We start from the raw sequence: 23,987 nt of genomic DNA, 5'->3' as shown, positions 1-23,987 counted from the left end.
CGGCGCGAGGTGTCTCCGGTTGGGGCCCGGGGCTCTGTGGCGGCGGAGCGAGGGGACTGCGGGTTTCCGAAGCCCCGTTCCTCCCCCGTGCTGCGGGCAGGGCTCCGCGCCGCCCTCGGCGCTCTCCCCTCGCCGAAGCGTCGGGAAGGGCACGGCGGGTGGAGGGGCTCCCCGACACAGTGGGCTGCGGCTGCCGTCCGGTAGGTCACGTCTTGCGCTCGTGGTATTGAGCGGTATCCCGCTGTAGGTATCCCAGTCTCTTTAGATTGGACTGTGTGTTTGTTCCCTGTGTGTGTTTACACACATACGTTCTTTCTATAGTGGCTACCGTTCTAGGCTATACAGACCGTGATTTTTCTTTTTCTTATTTTGACTGTGAATCACCGGGATTCCCGTTCCTGGGTGGAGGCTCTTCAGGGCAGACGGCGTTTCCCTCCTTTCCGGTCAGATTAGTCGGATTCCCCCCCGGCCCCCCCGTCCCAGTCTCTCTAAATAGTCATGTAGTTCACATTTATTTGACTCTTATGTTAGGTAACGCTAACTTCCTTCGGTTTTCTTTCCGATTTTCTTGTTTGTCTTAAAAGCACGAACTAAAATATATGTCCTCTCAAATCGTATGCGTTACTGATTAGAGGTTTATTAGTACTGATAGGTAACAACCATCTCTTTGATTTGGGGGTTTTTTTGGTATTTCATTGGGGCTTGCAAACATAACACTGTATGGGGACTGAATTTTGTTAGGTTTGGTTTGAATGTGTACTGAGATTCATTTCTAGCCATGAGAGTTGAACAGCTGAAATAGACAATATGTTCAGAGAGGAGGAGGAGCAGCAGTGGGGAGGGAGAGATCTGAAGCACAGAGATTAGGTAATTTGGCTGCTGTTCCACAGAAAGTATCAAAACTGGGAGTGGAACCCATACTTCCTTTACTTTTGGACCTATGCCTCTTTCCCAGATTTTTTCTTCCCAAGAACATTTCTGAATTGTTCGTAAGTTACTCCCTCCTTCAGCCTTCTTTGAGGTGTTTCTTACTTTCTATAAAAATAGACTTCTGAAAAGAGAAAACTGTCAGTCAAATCTGTATTTCCTTTGAAATTAAATGTTAGTTTTCTCATTTATTAAATACTTGAAGTTTGTCCAAATAATATTAACCTATCATCAAGCCGTAAGGTAAGACAGCAGAATCAGTTCTGTGTGGAGGTCTCTTCTGCCTCTTCTGTGTCTTACTTTTCCTGAAATGCAGTTTATTTTTCTATTTAAAGGTAGATGTCAAAGTGTCTGCATCAAGTATTATCTTTTTTTTTCTTTTTTCTTTTTTTTTTTAATTAAAATTCTTCTACTGTCAGGACTATGCTATGTACCTTACAAAGCTGGGAGATCAAAACATAACTTCCATGACACTGGTAAAGAGCTTCATTCTCAGAATTAAAAATTGATTGGACAAAATGTAGGAGATAGTATTAAGTGGGGGGGGATGGTGTGTGTGGTTTTGTTTGTTTGTTTTAAATTTTGGGTTTTTTAAAAGGCCGAATCAGGTATGTTAAGTGCCATACTGCTAAGGGAAGTACTTACAATGTTGTAATATTGGACTAATACAGAATTAATGAGATTGTAATTTTATATGTTGTCTTTGGTTATAATTTTAGCCCAAAGTATGTATCCATGGGAAGTTATCTGAAGTTTAGCAAACTGTGTCATGGAAAACCCAATGAACTCTGGGAAATGAAACTGCTGCTTTCTACTGTGTCTTTGCCCATATAGTAAGAAGCAATGTATTTGGATTATTTTATTGACAGATATTTAGTATTTAAACCTTTAAGGCCTCAAGAAGAACCTTTTCCAGTTTCACTGGCATAGCTTTTGCTGGGAAGACTTCCTACTGAATGAAATAATGCGCGCAAATAGGTTTGCATGCAACAGATTCTTAGTCTGCAATGTGTCCCGTATCATCGCTACAGCAGTAAACGGTTAGAAAGCTACAAGGACTTTTTTTTTTCCTTCCTTTGAATAGCTTACCAGTGGATAACAATAGACTGTTTTGTCTTGAACTTTCTCTGTCATACTAGGCAAATTTTATAACCTGTCTAGAAGACAAACCTGTAACTTTATTTTGCTGGGTTAAGAATCACGAGTTGTGTTTAAAAACAACTTCAGCCGTATTATGAATTTCTCTCTCATATATCCCATGACAGGTTGCTTTGATTTCCTGGATTGGGACTACTTGATGGTCTCCATTCTGGACCTTAGCAGTTTTTGTAGTTCACCGTAACGCTCAGTCTGATACGTACAAGTTGTAAATTTGTGAAGTTTAATGGGCTTTTCATAAAATAACTAGTAACTGGTTTCAGAATTATTTCAGGATCCCACAATTCTTCACCTAGCAAGAAGGGTTGCTTCTTTGACAATGGAGAAACATTTTGATTTGTGTTTCCCTGAGCTTGTTACAGGAAGGGTGGGAATCCACAGAAGAAGGAGGAAAGTGTCTGTAGAACTTTGCGGAATAGTTCACGGAATATACCCATAATAAATTAACTTCTCTTTTGGAGAGGAAGCTGGAAAGCAGGAAGTGGTGCTGGGCAGGTTCTAGCAAGCCTAGACTGGATTCCGTGTTCAAAAATGCTCCATTTTGTGGAACTGCTGTGGAAGTGTGCCAGACTGTATGGCTGAGGAACTGTCAAGTTCCTAGGGCCTTGATCAAGATGAATGATGCTGCTCTTTAAGTATGGCTTCATAGTGTTTGCAGATGAAGGCCTGCATTGATGATGTGTTCTATATTCGTCTTGCATTTTTGAGGTTATATGTCTAAACTAATTTAATTTTTTTTTTTCTTTTCAACAATAAGGAGAAGAGGTAAAGGAAATAAGGCTTCCACTGTTCCCCTGGTAGGGTTCATAGCAATTATTGTAAAATATAGGAAAAGCAAGATGTTGAAGATGCTACTAGCTAAAAATACTTTGACCAACTTAGATTTAATTTATTCTGTGAATGGAAAAGGAGGATACTTATACGTACTGTGATAGTTCTGAATTTAAGGTTTCACTTTATACTGGAGGTGAGAGCTGGGGGCAGGTCTACTGGAAAGGAGTTCATAGAATGAAGTGCTGTAGTTATTTTGAGCCTGTGGAGTATTAGTGATTTCAACTGAATGCATCAGGCTGAAATGACTTCCACTCTTTTAGTACTGTGTGGCTGAAGTAAGGGCATTTGGGAACTACTCTTTAGCAGCAGTATTTTGCAGCCAAACATAGTGCATTATAATCTGACACATCTGCTTTACTGTTCTAAAGCTTTAAATTTACATTCAGGCTCTCTTTCTGTTCTTCTGACTTGGATTTCCATGCTTGACCTTAATTCAGCTGCCTCTCCAAGGAGGCTGAGAATCTGAATCAAGGATATGTGTGTAACGTCAGACAAAGTTTTTATATCATCTCTGTGCTATATGAAGTCTTTGCAAATACAAAGTAACAGGGACTCAAAAATATTCTTATTTTCCTGTAAAACTTGAATAGGTGGTAGCATTTTTAGCAGGTGTGTTCAATTTTACATTTGTGATGAATTATGTAGTCTATTCAGTTGAATTGAGGCAGCTGGACTGGTGCCTACATGCTTTCTTGGTTGTGCTGAGAACCTCAGTCTTGGGACTTCCTCCTGGACCAGTTGAATGTCACTGCAGCGAGTCCTTGCTGATGAGCTTGGTCACGTACAATCCAGGAAAAGACGCTTAGAGATCAGTGTATAGTATCCAGAGACATCCATCTAGAGTATGTTCACGCAGCTATATCTAGTATAGTCAGCTGGCCATAGATGACAAGTTAAAACTTTGAGATCAAGTAACTTTTTTTATTTGTTAAGATGAGTTCTGGAGCATATATATAGTCTTTGGAAAATTGTCGCTTTTGAGTTGCTTTGGCTTGATGTTTCGCTTGGAGTTCTGTCAGACTGGGGCCCAATTGTGGTTGTGGCCTGTGGTTTGGTACAATGTAAAATGTATGTGACACTCGCACATAATAAGAAAAGCAATTTTCTAAGCGTATGCAAGTTAAAGACTTGGATCACTTGAAATTAAGAAAAATCTTGCTTGTAAAGTGGGAATTTTAATTAGTGGTATATACTTTTCTTGGGAGTAGTCTATCTTTCTTCCCCCTTTCAAGCATTAAACTTGTTTACTTTTTCCTATATTTATTTTTCTAGCTTCTGTTCCAGGCGCCTAATAATTGTAGAGCTAGAGCTGCTAAGTTGTCTTATCTTTTGTTTCTATCTGTGAGTTTGTGACTCTGAGGTAAGAAGCCAACCCTGACTCTTTGGCCTGCAGGGACGTTCCGTGCAAGGCTTTGTTCGCAGGCTTGGTCTACTTTCTCTGCCTTTGGCTGTAAAGTGTCTGGACTTCGGTACACATAGAGCAGTCCTTAGAGGAGGAAGTCACTTTCTGAGGTCTTTTCTCACATCTTGAATGATTGGGTGTATTTGATAATTCCTCAGGTATCATTGCAGCATATTAAGGTAGCACTGATCAGAGACAGTCTAAAGGTATGTTCTCACAGCATCACGCACAGTCATTGGTTAGAAAGGGCCCATTAGTTAGTGCTGATTTTGCCCTAGATCCTGTATGAAAAAAGGAGTTTGTGTTACATAGTGAGATCCAGCATTCTATTTGAAAAGCACAGAAGACAAAGTTGTATTTTTGGGGGTTACTGAACAACTGTCAGGCAAATTTTAATAGAAGTAATTTTCTGGACGTTCACTGTAGCCTGGTTTCAGTCACTGTCCACGTGTGGTTTACCTGCGCAGGGTAAAGGAACCCTCAGTCAGTATAATGCTAGAGGCTGCAAAAATCATAGTTCTCTGTTTCAGTCCTAATGCTCCAATTCTGCAGCAGAAGGACAGCACATGGAGTACTGGAGTCTTCCTTAGATTTTATTTTGGGTCTGCCTTTCTGTTTGGTGTGTGCATCTGCTATCTGGAGCTTGATGTGGTTCTGGATACAATTTGCAAATAGCTTCAATGCTTTTCTTGCTCCGTATAAACTCTTTGTTTCCATTGTACTGCTGTTATGAAAGGTCTTGAGCAACATCAGTGATACTGGAAACATTTTGTAGACACTTTTATAGTCAGAAATGTACAAAGTGTGTTGTAGGATAGCTGTTTCGGTCTACATGCATAGTTCAAGCACAACCTGTAGCACGGTGTTGTGCCATACATAGCTTAGGCAAGGTGATGATGTGAAGCAAGTTATGGCAATGAATTGTTTCCTGAGGGATTTTCAGTATGAAATGCTGGTACAAAGTAACATCTTGTCCAATGCTACTACACTTATAAAAATTTCCTTAGTGATAAGGAAACATCACTGCAGTGACTTAACAGTGACATGACTTTTTTAGGACTATTTTTGCACCCTGAGACTTCTTTGGTATGAAAGAGGTGTAGAAAGTTTTCACAGTAGACTTCTGAGTGCTGGCTTTTAAGCTTTCAGCCTGTAGGCCAGATTCAGTTCTCCAAAATCAGTCATTCATCCTATGGCCTGTTCTTCTTCCTAGGGATCCTTCAGCTATGAATAGGGATGAGAAATAGAGCTGAATAAGCTCTTTTGGCAAAATGCTGCTTCTTTCTTTCTTTCCCACATTTCTTAACCCAGTTGTACATCGGAGTTGGAAATGCATCTCCTGTAAAATCAAGATTCTAGAAAATCCCATCACATGAAGGTTGCATGCATGGATTCCTTTCACATGAACAGAAAGAAATTAGTTTCTTCAAAACCAGTGTATCTTAATAGGTTGTATTCCTGTCAAATGGTGGGAGAAAGAGATACTGCTGGTTTGGTTTCCATGCTGCAGGTACTCCTCATGGTTTGAGATACCATGATGTGTCATCTTCTCATGCTTCTTTAAATGATTGTCATCTACCCTGTTTAAAAAAAAAAATCTACAACTGCTGTGGCTCACTGTTGGAGAAAAGGTACCGCAGATGAAAACATACCGTACTTGAGCAGGAATTAGTTGTCAAAACCAACATCTAGCAGTATAGAATAAAGTGTGCTCTGCAGAATTTTTTATTTTTATATATTATTATAATATATATTTTATATTATTTAACATATATATACGCACACACATTTAAGAATCAGGTGGTACCTTTGCAAGATAATAATGCTACCCAGATTTTCCAGAAACACTGCCATGAAGGCATAGCATACTTAATTATTTAATGTGTATATTTTTTACCTTGTCTTAAGATGCCTTTGTGCAATCATGAGATTCTAACACTGAAACTTCAAATGGGTCTCGCTCTGTAAACACTTGAAGTACTAGCCTATATTTAGTCCTTATTAAAATTGAGCAGTATGCTGTTGTGTGAGTAATTCACTTGTAGGGTAATAGAATAAGGACAGAAATGTAAAATTAACCCCAGCTCACAGTTTTACTAGTTACTAACTGAACAGGCCAGGACAAATGTTCAGAAAAAATGAGGATCGGAGCTGTGTTCTGAGGGTGCTGTACTACATGAGAATGCACCATTGCCCCAGATATTCTTGCCTTAGGATATGTAACCTGTGCCACCCTTACATACAAAGTGGACTTAAGCAGCTATAGAAGCTCATTTGAAGCACACTGTGAAGTATTTAGGGGGAGCATGGGATAAAATAGTTTGAAAAAGTGCTGGCTTAGATTGCAACATAGACTACTTGTGTTCTTTCTAAGGACAAATGGGAGGACTGAGATAATGTGCAAGAATTGTTGACATACAGAGTAACACATCCAGTTGTGATACAAAGTAGCTAATATTTCTTCTTGAAAGTATTGTAACTTGTTGCATGGGACAGTAATGATTTCAGGGTCACATGTCCACAAAACACCTTTAACTACGAAACTGGCTTTTGTCGCTGTAGAACTATATTCAGAGCACGAGGTGGGTTGGAGGAGTGTGTCAGAGGGGGTTTTTTAATTGCTTTATGGGGAAAAACTGTAGGAAATTGCCACTTGCTGTCTTTGTTACCCTTACTTCTGATGATTCACTATTGTAAAGAAGAAAAGCTGGTGATTTTTCAAAAGAATTGTCTGTGCACATGTGTTGGCCTTTCATCCTACCCACCTCCCTCATGAGGGACTTTACAATCCCTGTCTTATCCTAGAATTCTATTATAATGGATGAGTAGAGGGGTGAAATGTTTCAATTTCTATCTAGAAGAATATAGTAACAGAGTAACCTGTATATGAATTTTGATTTTAATTTATTTTTCTTCTTCCACTACCTCTGAAAGTCTTGTCATCTTACTCGCACCTTTCTAAGCATGAGACTTTGATTTAGGTCATGTAACACAATTCAGATTTAGGCAGGAAATAGTTTTATTGACAAACTGTTAATTACTGCTTCTTGTATTCGGAAAGATTAAATACAAGTGTACTCAAGTAACTTGGACAGCTGTAGTTTTAGGTCCTTAAGAGTTTTTTTCTTGAGACTATATCTAATAATTAGGATTTTCCATAGTTGTAAGGAAGAAGGGAAAATAAAATCAGGTGATAAAGTGCTTTTGCATAAAGATACATTTTTAATATCCATACTGAAGGTTACTTGTTAGTTATGCAAACTTTGCCTTATCCAATATAAGGGTAGTAATAAAGTCATGAGAGGATAGGCTTTTGAAATAACTCTCTACAATTAATAAAATTTTCAATAGTTTGTTACAGATTATTTTTATTGTTTTAAAACTTTAAACATTTGTGGTTTCTTTGAATGGCAATAAGTACTAAAAATCTGAAAGCTGAAAACTTCAGGTATAAATGAAGAACCTCGTTAAAGTCCCTTAAGGAGTGTTATATATGTGTGTTCTTAGGGATTTGCTCAATGAAGGAACATTTCACATTTTTTTGGCATTTGGAAACAGTTTTAGATTTCATTGAGGTGCTGGCATTGTGTTGAGGACATCAAGTCAATGAAAATCTTCTGAGATCTTGGGAATGTTTCTTGTGTTGGTAATGGTCACTCAAATCAAAGGGCTGATTAGAATTTGGAGTGCCTCTCTCATCCTAAAATTCTCTTCATTTTTTTTCCAAAAGAATGTCTGAAGTGCAAATAACACTCCTTCAAAGCTTGTGTTAAGTTTTTGTTTGCTTGTGTTGTGTCTTAGCCGAAGGTTGATGGTGATTTAATTGCAGCTCTAATAGAGTATTTTAAAGCCTATTGTAATATGGCATTGCACAACTAAATGATGGTACTGCACACATTTCTGCTGAAACTTATTCTCAAAAATGATGCTGTTTTTTGGCTCAGTTGTTAAATGGAGCATAGGAAAAAACTGAGATGATGGGAATGTAGTAACTAATGGAATGTGCTCTTGAGGGTTTTTTTGTGGAATACAGGAGTTGCAATGCATGTTGTGCTTTTTTGTCATACAAATCAGACATTACACAATAGATGTGTGTCAAATTATTTTGAATAGGCTTTTGTTTTATTATTCTACCAATTACCTGTAGGCCTTCAGAATTTATAGGCTTGGTTGTATTGGTATTGGTTTCGTGCCTATTAGTAGCAAACATCTGAAGATTTCAGGGAGTAAATAAATGCAGGAGAAACCCTTTGTGAGGAAAAGATAGTGATCTGAATCTGGCTTGTGAAGAACTGGGTAGGAGTTGAGAACACTTTCCCACTTAATTCCTAGCATAGAAGAGAATGACACTATTATTTAGGAAAGTTGGGATAGCTTTTAAAATCATATTTATTAAAACCACTATAAATTAGGGTGATATTACACTTTTTAATTTGGTTACGTTAATATCTGTTAAATGCAGAGTAAGTAAACTGATCAAGTTTATGAAAGATACCATGGAAGTAGCTAGGGAACAAAGTTAGATTTGGTCATTCATTAGTATTTTAAAGGCTGCTCTGTTCCAGCTTGGTGTTGTAACATCTCAGTTCATGACTGTATAATTTGAGGGTGTGCAAGAGACAGTTTGACTGCTGTCATGCTAGATTTGTGCTGGAAATAGTTATAGCTATTAGTGCAGAACTGCCATTTATATAGCTGCTCTTGAAAGCAAAGAGGCTCTTACTTATGCAGTGGGACTGTTGTCGCATAGCAACTACTGTGCTGAAAGCTTAAAATCAGATGCTCCCTTGAAGTTCACTCTTCCCTAATAATGCTTAATTTATCTGGGCCTTGCACTGCCTTTATCACAGTAGTGAATGTCTTTTATTAGTGCACTCGGTAAAGTCTGTCAAGTATGTTTACTTTTCTTTTTTCCCCGAGCTTAGAACTATGTGGTGTCATGCATTTTTTAGCCTAATTTCCTGAAGGTTGAGACCTTAAGAACATGATTAATCACATTGAACCAAATTTGAGAGAGAGTTCAAGCATCATGGTCTTTCATAATGTGGTCATAGAAGAAAGGCAGGCCTACCATCCCTCACATGGACAAGGCAGTTACATCTGGTCCTGCATCGTTCTGAGTGGTGGCTCTTGGTTGGCAAGTGAACATGGGTGGACCATTTGGCCAGCTGGTGTGCCTGTTGCTCCTAATTGATCGTAGCACAGGAAGCTACAGGTGGATCACATACGTGGGTATTTGAGAGTATTGTGGGCAGACTGGGAAATTGGATAGAGAAGGAAACCAGTTCTAGTGAGAAACAAACTTCTGTCTGCTTAGTTGTTGCATTTGGTAGTCAGAGAACTATCTTATGAAGAAAGTAGACTTGAAAGAAACTTAGGAAGGTATAGAGAATCCTGACCTATATAAATTGCTTTGAAATATGCTTTGTATGAAAATAACATTTTTCCACCCCTTGAAACATGCTAATACATACTGAAGTGTATGTTCTCATGTCTATACTTGATTCTGAGAATGCTAGCATAATTTATCAACATTGTTTTTTCAGTGAGCATGTTCATATACTTGCCTGCGTACAGGGTTTGACTTCAGATGTGCTGTGTTCAAATTTAGACTTTAGTGTAAAACTTGCTTATGAAATGGCAGTCTTCAGAGGTGCTGAAGAATCTGCTTCAATAGCTGTTAATTAAATACCTACCTCAGCCAGGGCTTTGAATTGTTTATGTACTTTTTGAAAGTGGGTAAATAACAGCATAGAATCAGTATTTAATACTGTGAGGCTTTGAAAAAGACCTTATTTTCTGTGTTGATAATTTAGGATCATCTAGATGCCATTTTGAGATGGAGCGTTTACTAGCACAGAGTTCTTTGTAAAGCATTATGTTGTGTTAACCTTGCAGTAACACATATAGTAACACAGACGCACTTCATCTCCTGCTTATTTTAATATAATAGTGATACAATCCAGGCCTCTTCCTCCTGCTTAAGTAGTTTGGATACACCAGACCAAAGTAGTCTAGACTGTTTGTATTAACTGACAAGAAGCCTTATATTGTTGGCATTTTATATATAGTATTTTTGGACCTGCTTTGCAGTTCCTTTCCTAAAGAACAGATTCTGACTTCTGGATAGATATTAAGATGTAGTAGGTTGTTACTGCATAGGGTTACATTAAATATTTTAGAATCTATTATGTTAAGATTCTGAACTTCTGCATTCATTGTGAAATTGTGAGTGATATTTATTGGACTTTTTAATCTAGGTTTAATTTACAAGTAATTAAATTTACAATATATTTTAACAGGTTTTTTTATTAAATAAAACTTTCTTGTAATAACTATATAAACTGGTTCTCTGCGTTTAATTGAACTGATTTCTTTCTGGTTGCTTTTTCAGTCAGGATCTTATAATAAATAGCTGTCATTCCTTTTGTTTGTAAATTGTCAAAGGATGAAGGAGGTATTAAACATCTCCTACCTTTTCAGTTCCGAGACTTTTTACTAAGCTCCATTGAATTAATAATTGGATGGAAATAGTTGAAAAATGCAAAAGAAGTTATACTGCAGCAGATTTTTCAGCACTTTGTCAAACACCAGTTCCAATATTTAATCAGTGACTTCCATCACTGAATATGTATTTATGCAAGGTATTAAAGTAACTTCACTTATAATAAATTTTAGCCCAATTATAGGTTGCCATAATTTTATACTTAATTTTACATTCAGTTTTTTAAAAAGAAGTGCAAATTAAAAAATATCACTTATTAATGACTATGTGAGAGACTTCAAAGTTTATTCAAATAGAGATGGATTCTGTAGTTCTTAGTAAGTAGCTCTTACTTGTATGAGTCATCTGAAATGCTATTCTGTAAGTGTTGCAGAAACTTGCCCATGATAATTGGCATTTTTCTTGTATTAAAGCATCTTTTTAACTTATATGTGGAATTTGCCTTGTGCTTTTGGAAGTTTAGATGACTTCTGTCTTCATAATGAACTGTTAGTGGTTAGCTGCCTTTTCAAAGGTGATCTTTGCTTTCCTTTTTTTTTTTTAAACTTCATTACTTTCTCCAATTAATTGCTGTTAGTTCACATGCTTTCATTTCTTGGGAATTATAAACAGTCTGTAAGGTTAGGGAGTAACATAATGGACAGCAGCAATATTTTTCTTTTTTCTGTGTTCATTCCAGGACACTTAAAGGAGATGGTTACATTATGGTGAAGAGTGTAACTTGCATAAAACACTTAGATTTTAGGCTTGATAAATATGCGGTTTTCTTTACAGAAGGAATTCCAACCAAAATATGTTGTCTTTTTCATATAAAATAGTGGAATACATGTGCAGTGTATCTAATGTGTACAATAAATGCAGCTTATGATTGTTAGTGCTCATTATTTCTCATTTTGAGTTAAATAAACCAGAAGACTGGCATAAGACCACCAGGACCTTGAATCCTCCTAGTTGGATTTGCTGTGATAACTTGTAACTTTTGGGGAGTCAAAAGTGGGATCCTAAGTTGGAGTGAGCATGGTAATGTTTATGTAAATATGTCGTGGTCATGCTGCTGTAGTCGTGATAGTTCAAGGGCTCAGGTGAGAAGTTTGTAGGTAGAGATAACATCTTGTACTAGACCAGCTAATTTAATTACAACAGATGTGCTTTTGGGTGCACAAGCCCCTTGTCAGGTCTTCAAAGGAAGCAGTAAGATTGAAAGCGGTAAAACAAATTTTGAAGAATTGCTCCAAGTTTCAGTAGAGGCTGGTCAAAATGATTGTCTTGAAGATAAGGTATTTAGAGCAGGGGAGGATGCTAATGAGAAGTGATAATGCTCATCTCCTATGGGGAACAGGAAGACACTGTAAAATTCATGTTAGCCATGTGGGCATGAAAAAGGAGACATTATAGTGTACCATAAACCCAAAATAGAAGTTTGATAGCTTTTTTTAGTGTTTTATACACTTGACAGCTGAGGTGTTTTATACCTCCCTCTTAAGAATCTGATCTGAAGTTAGTCTTTGAATAGCAGTGTTTTAAGGCATGCTAGTAATGCATTCTGTGAATAATAAAACATGCTCTTGGTGTCTGAGTTCATAATGTAGGGATTTACTTTTGCTTGGCTAACTTTCCCAAATGCATCCAGTAAACTGGGGGAAGCATTCTAGGGGGTTCAGGAGTCTTGATCTTCTACTGGGAGGAGGAGGTATTGTAGTTGTGGTGATGTGTTCACGGGTGTTTATTAGTTGGGGAAAATCTGCATCTGTTCAGTAGATGGTCTGCGGTGAGTTGACTTCTCATTTCAGTGAAGTTGGTGGTGAAGGTGAGGAGGCTGTTTGGAAATTAGGTGGGGTGGTTTTGGAAAAATGTCTTTAAAATAGTAATTAGTAATGCCTGGTAACATAAATATGTTTACTTTTTTGTAGTATAGCTACCTTTTATTATTGGTTTCAGTTAGAAGTTCAAAGGAATCTGTTAAGTTTTATCTAAAGCTCTATTACTTGTGTGTGTGGTTGTTATAGTAATTTAGCTAATGACTTCACAAAGTGCTTATATTTGTGGTTTAGGTAATTTTCAGTCTGCTTAGTAAGGCTACTGAACATCTGAAGGAAGTAAACATAAATCAGCTGTTACCTTCCCCTTTTTTTCTTGTTGCTTACAAATGGAAAAATACATGGATGTTATGTAGAGGACTTGATTTAAATGAAAATAAATTGTTCTATTGAGAGCCCTCTTCAGAGTTTTTTTTTTTTTTCCCCCTCTTTGGAATTTTGACTAAAAGGTGGTGAGCAGCCTCACATCGTGGTTGATCTGTGTTTGAACAATACATATTATAGAGAAATGGAGTGTTCATGTTCTCTAATGAGGTTAGAATGCCAGAGCTATTGTGGAAACTAGAAACAGTATCACTTGTTTGAAAACCTTTCTTTTTTGGTTAACTTTTGTTGTTGTGTAGATAATATTCCTAATTTATAGTACAGAACATATGTGATCTTCTGAAAGTATGCTAACACTTTGTAAAACAGTATTTTGATTATGTCAATTTACGTTTTACATGCAATTAAAATAAGTAAATATTCTGTAAGTGTTCTGTGGAACATGATGAAAAGCTGTAGCTTTTTCTGGAAATCTCTTAATTACTTTTTGTAGTTTATTGAAGGTATAAGAGGTAGGTGGACAAATTTGTATGTCCCTTAACTAGCGATCAACTTCTGATTCTCTTTATTTTTGAGGCTTTGTTTATACTGTATTCTGTTGCCAGATGTTCCTATTGATACTTGGATGTTCCCCAAAAAATCCAGTCAGTCCAAGTCACCTGACATTGTTTAAATTCAACACTGATGTAATATCTACATATATTTTAATCAGATATGGTCTAACTACTCTTCCAGTTCCTGTGGCAGTACCTGTTTAAAAAGAAACAACAAAAACAAATCCTCAAGATGTGTGCTGTGGTCTCCTCAGGAACTACATATCTTTTTCTCAACTTAAGATGAAAACAGGGATGAAAATAGTTTTAATTCCCCTAGCAAAGACTTAAGATTTTTATAAAATCTTATCTGAAGCTTTTGATCTGTGAGTAATAATAACCTGACTTAATAATAGAAAATGTGTTGTAGAATGTTTATATATAAAATTTTGGAAAATTATTTGGAAGTGCGTTTGCAAAATGGTTAGGGATCATGTCTAAAATTCTTGAAATTGAGACAAATCACCTAATGAATCACAAGAAATAAAAATTGTGGTGGAGCTGATTAGATCCATTGCACTTAAAGCAACTTGTATATTTGGGAGACTGTCATGAATGCATTTATTGAAAGAGACGGTACTGCCTTATAATAATATATTTTAAATCTGTACACAGTTTAAGTGAGGATTTCTCCTAGCTGCCTTTTCTCTTAGGACAGGTATTTTGGCTCATGGAAAATGTCTTCAAAAAGACCAGATTTCTAATATCCATGTTTAGATATCTGTATAAATTTGTTGACTTAAAAAGAATCCTGAGGCTTGGGACTATCATCACCTACTTCAGTTAATCATGTTGGCTGTGGCCTCTCAGCTTGAATCAAATCAGTCCAGAACAGTGCAGGCAGGTGGTAGAGCATAGATATATTTTACCAGTATGTCCTTTCTGTTCAGTTTCCTCTTATTTTTTATCATATCCACAGAGTTAAATGTTCAAACTCCATCTTAAGTAAATGCAGATGGATAATATGTTTTGAAGGAACTTCTTAAAATGATAAACATATTTATATAATACTGCATCCATATTTATTTCTAGGAGAAGGAGCTACAGCTGAAGTTTCCTCATCTTTTGTGATTCTGTCTATATGTACTCTAGTACTACTGGTAATACTGCTTGCAAACTGTGTGTCCTGCTGTAAAGACCCTGAGATAGATTTCAAGGTAAGCGTCTGAAGTTACAAATGTATATACAAGTGGTATTCTTAGCTGCATTCTGATATCCAGAATACTTACTTGATTATTTGTGCTAATATGCTGTAGTTATTGACACTTCAGTGTCACTATACGTTCTCTCTTCTGAAATAGCCAGCAACTGTATTTCTACATGCTGTGAAATCTTGCTGCAACCATTTATTTTAAGTACTTGGTCCATGCTGCAGTAAGGATCTTCAATGTCTTTTCAAAGTCATTACTAGCTATCAGGATCAGTAGTAAAAGTATACCCTTGAGACAATTTTGCTATAAAGAGCCTTTTTGTTGTTTTTCTGTGTATTCTTTTAATTTGTTTTTCTTAGTCTGCTGACAGGGTTTAAGACACTCCTGTCAAATAAGAATACTGAAGATACATATCCACTGTAGCAAAACTCTTGAGGAGAAATTGTTATCATGAGAGAACAGTTACTTTTGGAACATCAGTTATCGGTGTTCCTAAAATTGAGTTTTGCTCTCATTTCTAAATGGAGAATATTTGGCCTCCGCAGTTCATAGTAATTCATTGAAAGCCGGGGATAGCATTTAAACAAAGAAACAAAACCCCCAAAACCACAACCCCCCTTCCCTTTTTGTTAAAAGCAATACTTGATACTTTAATCTCTTTAAATCAGTAATAAATTGAAAATAAGGAATAGAAAACTAAAAATCTATCACTGTCCTTGGAAAAAGCCAAGCCTCCTTAACATTGCTCATTCAAACTAAAAGAAATGTATTAGTGCTAGTTTTAAGACAAAGATCAGCTTGTTTACTAAGATTTTTTTTTTGCAGGAATTTGAAGATAACTTTGATGATGAAATAGATTTTACACCTCCAGCAGAAGATACGCCATCTGTTCAGTCTCCAGCAGAAGTGTTTACTCTTTCAGTTCCTAATATTGCTTTACCAACTCCCTCCCAGTTTCCATCTCGTACAGGTAAACTACTGTTTTTTAATGAAAAACCAAAAGTAGACAATTTAAGTGTCAAAAATGGAGTGTAGCTGATTATGCTTGACTTTACTGTAAGAAATTGTTACAAACTTACATAAACTGACTAAATGTATTTTGTAGGGTATAGGATAAAATGTGAAATATTACTTTAAAAATGTTAACTTATGGCAGGGTGCCATGTAAGGTAGCCTAAGAGAATTAAATTAGCTTAAATAAACTTCTCTAGAGTACTTTCATTATGCCTCTATATACATAAATGGTTTGAAGTACTCTAGGATATTAGCGACTTCTGCTCTTTAGTGGTTTTCTTCATGGCTAGGTTGTCATTGGATTTTAGCCCTTAGCCTTAAATGGAAGCAAGAGTGAATCTCTTACTTGACAGCAGTGCTACTGTTTCAGCTGCATCACTTTTTTAAATGCCACTGTAGACTTTTCATGCTGTAAACGTGATACTGGTAAGACAGAGCATTAGATTTCTTTTCCCCGTGTGAAAGGTATTTTTGGAATGTATTCTTTAAAATACAATTTTTGTAAAAGGAACTTAAGCATCTTAAATATTACAAGCATAGCTTATCATAAAGTAGTTGTTCTCATACTACTTCACATATAATTTTTACATATATTGCTTGCGTTGCTTAATCATTAGATCTTCAGGGAAGCTTCTAGTAAATTTTGTGTACCTACCCATTTCAAGAAACTGTCAGTGTGCCTTTAATACAAAAGAAATGTTACTCCTCAGTGTTTGAGTGAGGGAAAATTATCTAAAAAATTGTCAGCTCTTCTACTTTGCTGTAATTGTTAAAACTATAATTTCTGTCACTAGAAGTTATTTTGCCAGAAGTAAGGCAGTGTACTTGAGTAAGGTACACTGGTAAAAACGTAGTTGTACTGATACAGCCTTCTCTGTGCTTAGGAGCATGTTGACAGTGTATTATACAGCTATAGCTGTTCCAGTGAAATAATACTGGTGTAAACATGGTTTATGGAAATAAAAATGTGGGCTAGAATTCTCAGTCAGACAAGTAGTAATGATGGAAAGTTTTTGTGTATGTCTGTTTGTTAGTGTTCCTAACCAATTAGGCAGCAGAGGGATAAACACTGCTGAATCTCTTCTATAGTATAGAGTCTGCCATTGTTACTGCCCGTCCTCTGCCAAGATCTGGGTCTTGATTTCTGTCCTTTCCCTCTCTGGGCTCTTTACATGAAGTATTTTTAGTCAGAAAATGTCCTTCTTCCAGATGGTAGCTATAAGTAGGGCAGTTGGGCTGAAGAGTAAAGCAGTCGAACCTTTTCTCTTAAAACGGTAACTCTCTATATATCTGTAAATGTTAAGATGTACAAGCAATGAGTGTTGTCTTGGGTTTTCTACTTTTATTTACATAGGAAACTTCTGTAAGTAGGTTATTTACTCTGTCTAACTCCAGGGTATGATACACTTTTATACTGGAATTAGAACTCAGCCTTTTTGCCTTCTTACTGAATGTATTAAAAAATTAAGAGTTTACATTTCGTAAGGAGAATCACTGTTTTTGTAGGGCTTGTATTCTATTATGGTTTAGAAGCTGGAGCTGAAAAAAGTTTCACTTGAGTGCTATTGTCACAACACTACCTTCATACTTTATGTATGTCTAACTAGTTTTGTTGCTTGGTATGAATGTATGCACGTAACTGGGAATAAATATTGTAGGAGCTTGCATTATTTCCTCAACAGTTAGATAACTTTGGCCATCTGAGTGATTTGATACATGTTACATTTGTTTTGTTGTGTGTGACAGATGGATCAAAGTCTCAAGTTGCACGTCAGAGTCTAAACTACATCCAGGAAATTGGAAATGGCTGGTTTGGAAAGGTGAGAAGTTATCTTTTAATATTGTACTGCAGTTTGAGTCTTATTCCTAACTGACTTGGCCGCTGTATTTCCTTTAAAATGGTACTCTCAAAGAAAGTAATAGCATAAGAAAAACTGAAGTTGAAATTAGATGTTTCCTTGCATGCACTTTTTAGCTGTAATCACAGCACTAATCAGTGGTTCTTCAATTTACGTGTAGTTTCTTACCAGAGTTACTTACTAGGTAGATATTCCACTTCCATGGATTTAAATTAATACATTCTTGTTATTACCAATTCTTTCTAGGAAAAAATCTTAAGTAAATAAGTGGTCTTCATTAGAAAACATGCTTTCTGAAAGTTCATGTGTAGATCAGTTGTCAAGATTTATTCAGTATGGGTATTTAATTATCAAAGCTCTGCATGCATTGACAAAAAAGCCAGAAAAATCTTTCTTACAGCATGTTTTTAGCTCTCGTTTTTCTTTTCAGAGAAACTCCAAAATTTTTTCCCTCTGATTAAAGACACAATGGTTATCTCTTTTTCAGGTTCTGCTTGGAGAGATCTACACGGGCACTAGTGTAGCAAGGGTAATAGTGAAGGAGTTGAAGGCAAGTGCAGGTCCCAATGAGCAAGAACAGTTTTTAAGAAATGGAGAACCATATTAGTAAGTAATGTTTCACAGCTTGGTTAACTTATACACTTCATACTACTGCATATGAATTATGGGCATTTCTTTTGTTCAGTGTTATTGTCTCTACTTGCCCTTCCTTATAACTGAAATGCTTGTCTTTAAAAAGTGAAAATACAGTCAGTCCAAAGTAAGCAAAGTTGAGCTTACGTAGAAATAAAAATAAGCTCTTTGCTTAAATGTGTTTGGTAGTTATTTTTCATGACTGGAAAACACACGTGGTTTGGTTTATCAGGTTTTCTTCTACAGCTGTTTGGAACAAACTCCTGATGTTGCAAACTAACCTTATGCCTAATTACTTGCCTCTGAGAACTGAGGTTTAACTCCTGACCTTAGCTTTTCTGTTAGAAGGAGGGGAACTGGCAACACTTTGTCTGCTATCAGATACACATTAATTTATTTAAAGTTCCCTTTTTCAAAAAAATTAAATGCAACATAGTGACAAAAACTAATTTTGTTCAGTTAGCTTGCAAGGAGGCTTGTGCATACAAACTCCCCCCAGAATTACACTAACTTTAGTCCAGTAGTACTCTGTAACTGAGAAATCGTGGAGCTGACTGGAAATGCCAACGAAACAGCATTGTTTGGTGTTCTCTTCCTCTTGTGTTACGCTTGGAGGATACTCACTTCTAGGGGTTGAGCCTTTGTATATTAGAAAGGAATTTGGTATATTAAAGGGAGTGTAATTTCTCTTCCCATGTTTTGGGAAGTGAGAATTCTCTGAAGAGCTAACTGCCACAAGTTAAAGGCTTTTGTAGATGACTGGAAAAGAGAGGCATATTGTAGTTCACTAGACATACCTCATAGTGCGGTCTACCTTGCCTGAATATGCTACAAGTGAGTGGTCACACAGAGCTTTCTATTCTTAATGTTTTCTAATGTCCTACTTATATTTGCATTTAGGCTTAAATTGTTGGCAGTTGTCAGAAGAAGAAATCTCATGCCTTCTGCTGTATTGGCAGAAGTGTTTTTGAAGCAGTTTAGAAAAAGTGACTGATCTGGCTGGGAACTAACCTGGCTAAAAAAAGGTTTAGCTTTTAGCCAGATCAGTTCCTCGGTGTAGTTCATGAACCAGTTGCATGCACTTATTTTTGGTATAAGGGATGGTGGGAGGATGGGTGTGACTTTCTTGTGGCAGTGCTGGCTTTTGTGGTTTTGAGATCCTCTGAGTTTCAGCTGCTCTCAATGATATGCTGCAGCAATACAAAGGAGATATAAAGGTGCAAATGGAATCTGTGGCTTTGGATACTTGCACCTTCTGTTCATGCCGCCCCCCTGCCAATGTTATGTGTTGAAACTTCTGGTAGGGATTTCACTCTGTTGCGTTATACTGCAAATAATGTATGCTGTGATCTTTCTGGCTTTAACTGTATTTTTTCACTCCAGCATTCTTCAGCATCCAAATGTTCTCCAGTGTATTGGACAATGTGTGGAAGCCATTCCTTATCTCCTAGTTTTTGAGTTCTGTGACTTGGTAAGTGCACTTATACCAAAGGCTGCAGTTGGTTTTCCATCGGTGTAAATTGTATGTAGTGTGTTTACTGCCCTTCACTCATGAAATTATTCTTTTTCTTTCTGGGAAGTTTTTTGAATAACCAGAATTTCAGAAGACAGAGGTTTTTTTGGTTTAGAGACAGACCACATGTGTAATTTTTTGTTTATATTCTTTTCAATTAATCATGTAAATTCTAGGTGCTTGTGGAATGTTCTGAAGAGGAAAATAGCTGTTCTGTCTTTGGTAATGGAATTACTAGTGTCTTTCAGTCTGCCTACATCATGTAACAGGGAGCTTGGAGGGGAAAGCAGGTCACAGAAGGAAGCTTTTTATTGCAGTCCCCTATCACATGCCCATGCTCACAGTCACAGCCTAAATCCTATTTGCTGTCTGTGCAGCCGTAATGTGCTTTTATTACCATTTCTATGAAAATGTTAATTGAAGAAACAAAAAGGATTTCCTCCCTTCTGCTTCCCGCCCCCCTCCCCGCCCCGAGTGCCCAAATTTTACCCATGCTGTGCAGCTTTGGGCTAAAATGCAATGGTGGGCTCACTTCTGGAATCGGTAATGAGTGTATTCTAATAGCTAGAATTTTCAGTATCATCCTATTATTTTCCTGATTCTTTCTGTTACTGTATTGTTCTTTTCCCTACTCTTATCCTTCTTTTCTTTCCCTCCCTGCCACCCCCAAGCAACTGCCTTATTATGCTTCCTGAACACCAAAAGAAATGCTAAGAGGACAGTGAAGGGTGTTCTCACTGCTTTCTGCTCTGCTGTTAGTGCCACAAAGGCCACTGAAGATGGGAGGGATAGTTGCACAAAAACCTTGCTCAGCCACTGCATTCCTGGGCATGTCTTGGAATTTACATGAATGTTGGGAGAAAGGGGTGGTATGCATGTATAGAAACTTTGAACTGTCCCCAGTATATGCAGAGTCTTCAGAGACTAAAATTTGGATGTGGTGGTGGATCCATGGTCTGGAAAGACTTGAATTGCTTTGTTGTAGCATAACACATTACTAAAAACCAAACTGACCCAGAACTCCAGGTGGCTATCTAAACATTGGCTTAGTAGCTGCTTTTAAAGTTTATGGTCATGGTCTAGATATAATTTAAAGCAGAGTTTCTTGAAAAATGTCAAGACAGAAATGAACTCAGAAGTACATGTGTATGTTAGTAAGAAATAAGTCTTTCAGAAGTAAGATAGTTCACATTTATAAAATTCAGCAAGATCCTTTTTTATCAGCTTCAGTACTACAGAATTTTCCTTTAAACTCAGGTGCACAGATACGGTTCTAGTTGCATCGGTTGCCTCAAGCAATTTAAATAAGAGTTAACATGAACTTTTGAGTTTGCTTGAGAACCATCAGTTAGTCTGTGACCTTAAATAACCATATCTTCCATTGCTGCTCTTTTGCTCAAATTTATTAGCTGTGGTAAATTAGAGGCAGAAGTGCTGATAAAATAATTCTTTTCTAAATGGAAGAAACGCCTGAACTTTTTAAGTGACTGATCAAAGTGAAATGTTCTGTTTTTGCTAAGAATTAAAAAGTAGGTGCCTAAGGTTAACCAGATGATGTTTTTTATCATGTTTCAATATGTAGAAATTCTTATTGATTTTAAACCTGCTACTCAAATTGGAAGTTCTTTAAAAGGACCCTTGAAAGAGAATTGAATTTTATAGAGTCTTAACAGATATACATCCAAATATTTAATCAGATTTAATTGCTGCTGTGTTTTTAAATAGTTATGCTATTTAATCCAACTTTGAATTTGAAGATGGAGTAACTTTTAAAAATTGCCCTACTTTAAGTATACAGGAAAAAAATAATATTCTTGTTTGATGCCTGATGATTAATGCCAGAAATTGTCATGATCCTACAGAGTAATCTGGAAAGGATTTTACTTAAGGGGATAAAATAGATTTTCACTTTAACTGGGGGCAGTAAGCTTGACAGCCAAAGTGGTGGTTTTATAAATTCAAATGTAGTTGGGTAGTTTCTTTGGAATGGAAAATAAATGTCTATGCTGATTTCTATTCCAAGTGAACTAAAACTTGTTTCTAGAAAACTATATATTATAGTGAGTTAAACATGACTTTTATGCTGAAAGGGTTCTTACTTGGTAGAGCTGAGGATCTCCTAGACATCATAGTATTTTATTCACTGTGCACACAAATATACAGTGGCTAGGCAGACAAAACAGTGTTCACTTGAATGGTTTTATGCAGAGATTGAGACAAGTGCAGTAAGTTAGCTTGGTATTGCTGTATGTCACTAATTCTTGTTGTAGTCCCAGGGCCTAGTGTGGGAGGTAGCAGTATTGGAGTGAGGGGAGAGGAGAGACATGAAGAAGGGAGAAATGTGAAGGAAGCCAGACGGCACCATTTGGAATAGAAGGCATGGCTAGATAGCTGCTTTTTTTTTTAGTAGGCAGGTTTTTAGTGGAGCGTCAGTATGCTGATATTCTAGAAGCTGCTTTTTATCACTGTGGTTGGGATGGCAGTTACTTGGATTTTTCAGGCTTTTAGTAAGTGATCTTGAAAGCTGGTAGCTTCTTTTGTATTTTTTTCTGAAACTGGGTAAATTGGGGGTGTGGAGGTGCTTCCAAAACATGCAAGAGTCTGATTCTTCAGCAGAAAGACCATAGGGGCAGATGCAGTTGGAGTGGTTGACTAAAGGTTCTAGTGTCTGTGGTGACTATATATTGTTCAAATGGGAAGGATGAGAAACATGTCCCTGTCTTGCTAGGAGTAGTATAATGCTATGCTAAAGCTCTTTACCTTGTGTTACTGGCGTTGTATAGATATATACAACAGAGAATAAACTTGTTCTAATCCCTTGTACTTATGTGATTAAGAGTTTGATTGTTAAGAAAAAGGGTGGCAAATATGTCAACTGTGTTGGATGGGAAGTTTAAATGTCTTCAGATGACAAGTTCTTTTGAGGCTCTTTCGGCAATTTAGACTTCATTTTGCAAGTTTGGCATGTTAAGTAATGAAAAATGTGGCTATTCTACTGACCAACACAGTCTAGAGGGTACAGTGGTTGTTGTCTTCCCACTCCTTCAAATTCATAGCCTATCACAGCATGTCCCCCCTTCGCAACCTCTCTTACTAGGATTCATAGCCTTTTTAGGACCACTTGACCTTGTCTTGGCTGCTCAGGCAGCCCTGTTGGATTATCAGTTCCCAGGCTCCTTGGCACTGAAAGGTCTTGATCAGAGGCACTGGAAACTGTACTGCAGAGATACCAGAGTGAACTGTCATGGTAGCAACGCTGAATGTCATGCAGGCTAACTTACTTGTTTTCTTGGCCATATAAACTACTTACACGTTACTGTTACTTGAGATTGCTTGGTTGTATATGCAGTAACTGTATTTGCTAGCATTTAGCCTATTTTATAATGTAATCCAGGTTGCTCTATGTCCCTTGCTTTGCAGAGCTGGGTGAGGAGCAAGAGAGGTCAGTTGCACATAAGTGATTTAAAGCTTTTAAATCCTAATTTTCCTTTGTGTTTAAAATTGTTTAAAAAAATGGTAAATATAAAAAGAAATGCTCAATAAGTTCTTAAACACCACACCCCACCCCCACCTCCCCCCATATTAGTTTGCTTAGTATGTTGGTACAGTCTTCTATGAATAGTTAACTGTTCACTGTTAAACATTGTAGAATAATGCCAGGTTAAAAATAGTGGTAGCTGGCTTATTAACCTTAATATATTACTCAGCCATGTGTGGCCAGCATTTTGTCAGCACAGCAAATCCTCTAATGGATTGACATAATTTATGAGTAAAGGAAAGTTTTTTCAAATGTGGAAGTAGAATGTATATTGTGAGGCTGATTTGCCTATCAAATTCTTACAGAAATTCTTCAAGTCTTGCAATTCCCTGAGCAGATGAGATCCGCAGGATGCAGTATTTGCCCAGAATGCCCTGTAGCTTGCTTTAGGGATGTTGCTGTTAGTGGAAGGTGCCTGCCTGCAGTGGTTGGTTCCTTCTTTTGTTTGGGCTTTTTTCAATTACTGCCACTTGAAAACATTATCTTCAAATCAAAAAAGAATCTTTGCAACGAAAACTTAACTAAAGAGTTCAACAAATCTCTTTAATAATCATAGTATCGATATGAGGCAAGTAGTAGATATCAGTGGTGTGTGGTTTAAAAAAAAAGAGGGGTTTTGACAATTCATGACAACTTAGAAATCATGTCTGTTGGGTTCAAAGACTCTTTGTTGTCTCAGAACTGTTTAATATTTCTTAAACTTACTTATGCCTAAACAC

General features: G+C 37.0%; 1 protein-coding gene across 4 annotated transcripts in view; it reads left to right on the top strand.

Annotated features, from left to right (window-relative positions):
* LMTK2 (lemur tyrosine kinase 2) overlaps positions 1–23,987 on the top strand; it is a 44,635-nt gene that overhangs the window by 453 nt on the left and 20,195 nt on the right. For all 4 annotated transcript variants that reach the window (XR_012044932.1, XR_012044931.1, XM_072878037.1 and 1 more), the window contains exons 2-6: positions 14,593–14,717; positions 15,537–15,681; positions 17,472–17,545; positions 18,072–18,190; positions 19,601–19,688. Coding sequence is in view for 2 of the 4 variants with exons in the window: in XM_072878037.1 (XP_072734138.1) it covers positions 14,593–14,717; positions 15,537–15,681; positions 17,472–17,545; positions 18,072–18,190; positions 19,601–19,688 (551 nt within the window). In the remaining 2 variants the exon portion in view is untranslated. The remainder of the gene's footprint in view (positions 1–14,592; positions 14,718–15,536; positions 15,682–17,471; positions 17,546–18,071; positions 18,191–19,600; positions 19,689–23,987) is intronic.

The sequence above is a fragment of the Ciconia boyciana genome, chromosome 13 (assembly GCF_034638445.1).
Source record: "Ciconia boyciana chromosome 13, ASM3463844v1, whole genome shotgun sequence".
Taxonomy (NCBI): Eukaryota; Metazoa; Chordata; class Aves; order Ciconiiformes; family Ciconiidae; genus Ciconia; species Ciconia boyciana.
The sequence above is the reverse complement of the archived record's forward strand: the minus strand, read 5'-3'. Positions and strand labels throughout refer to the sequence as shown.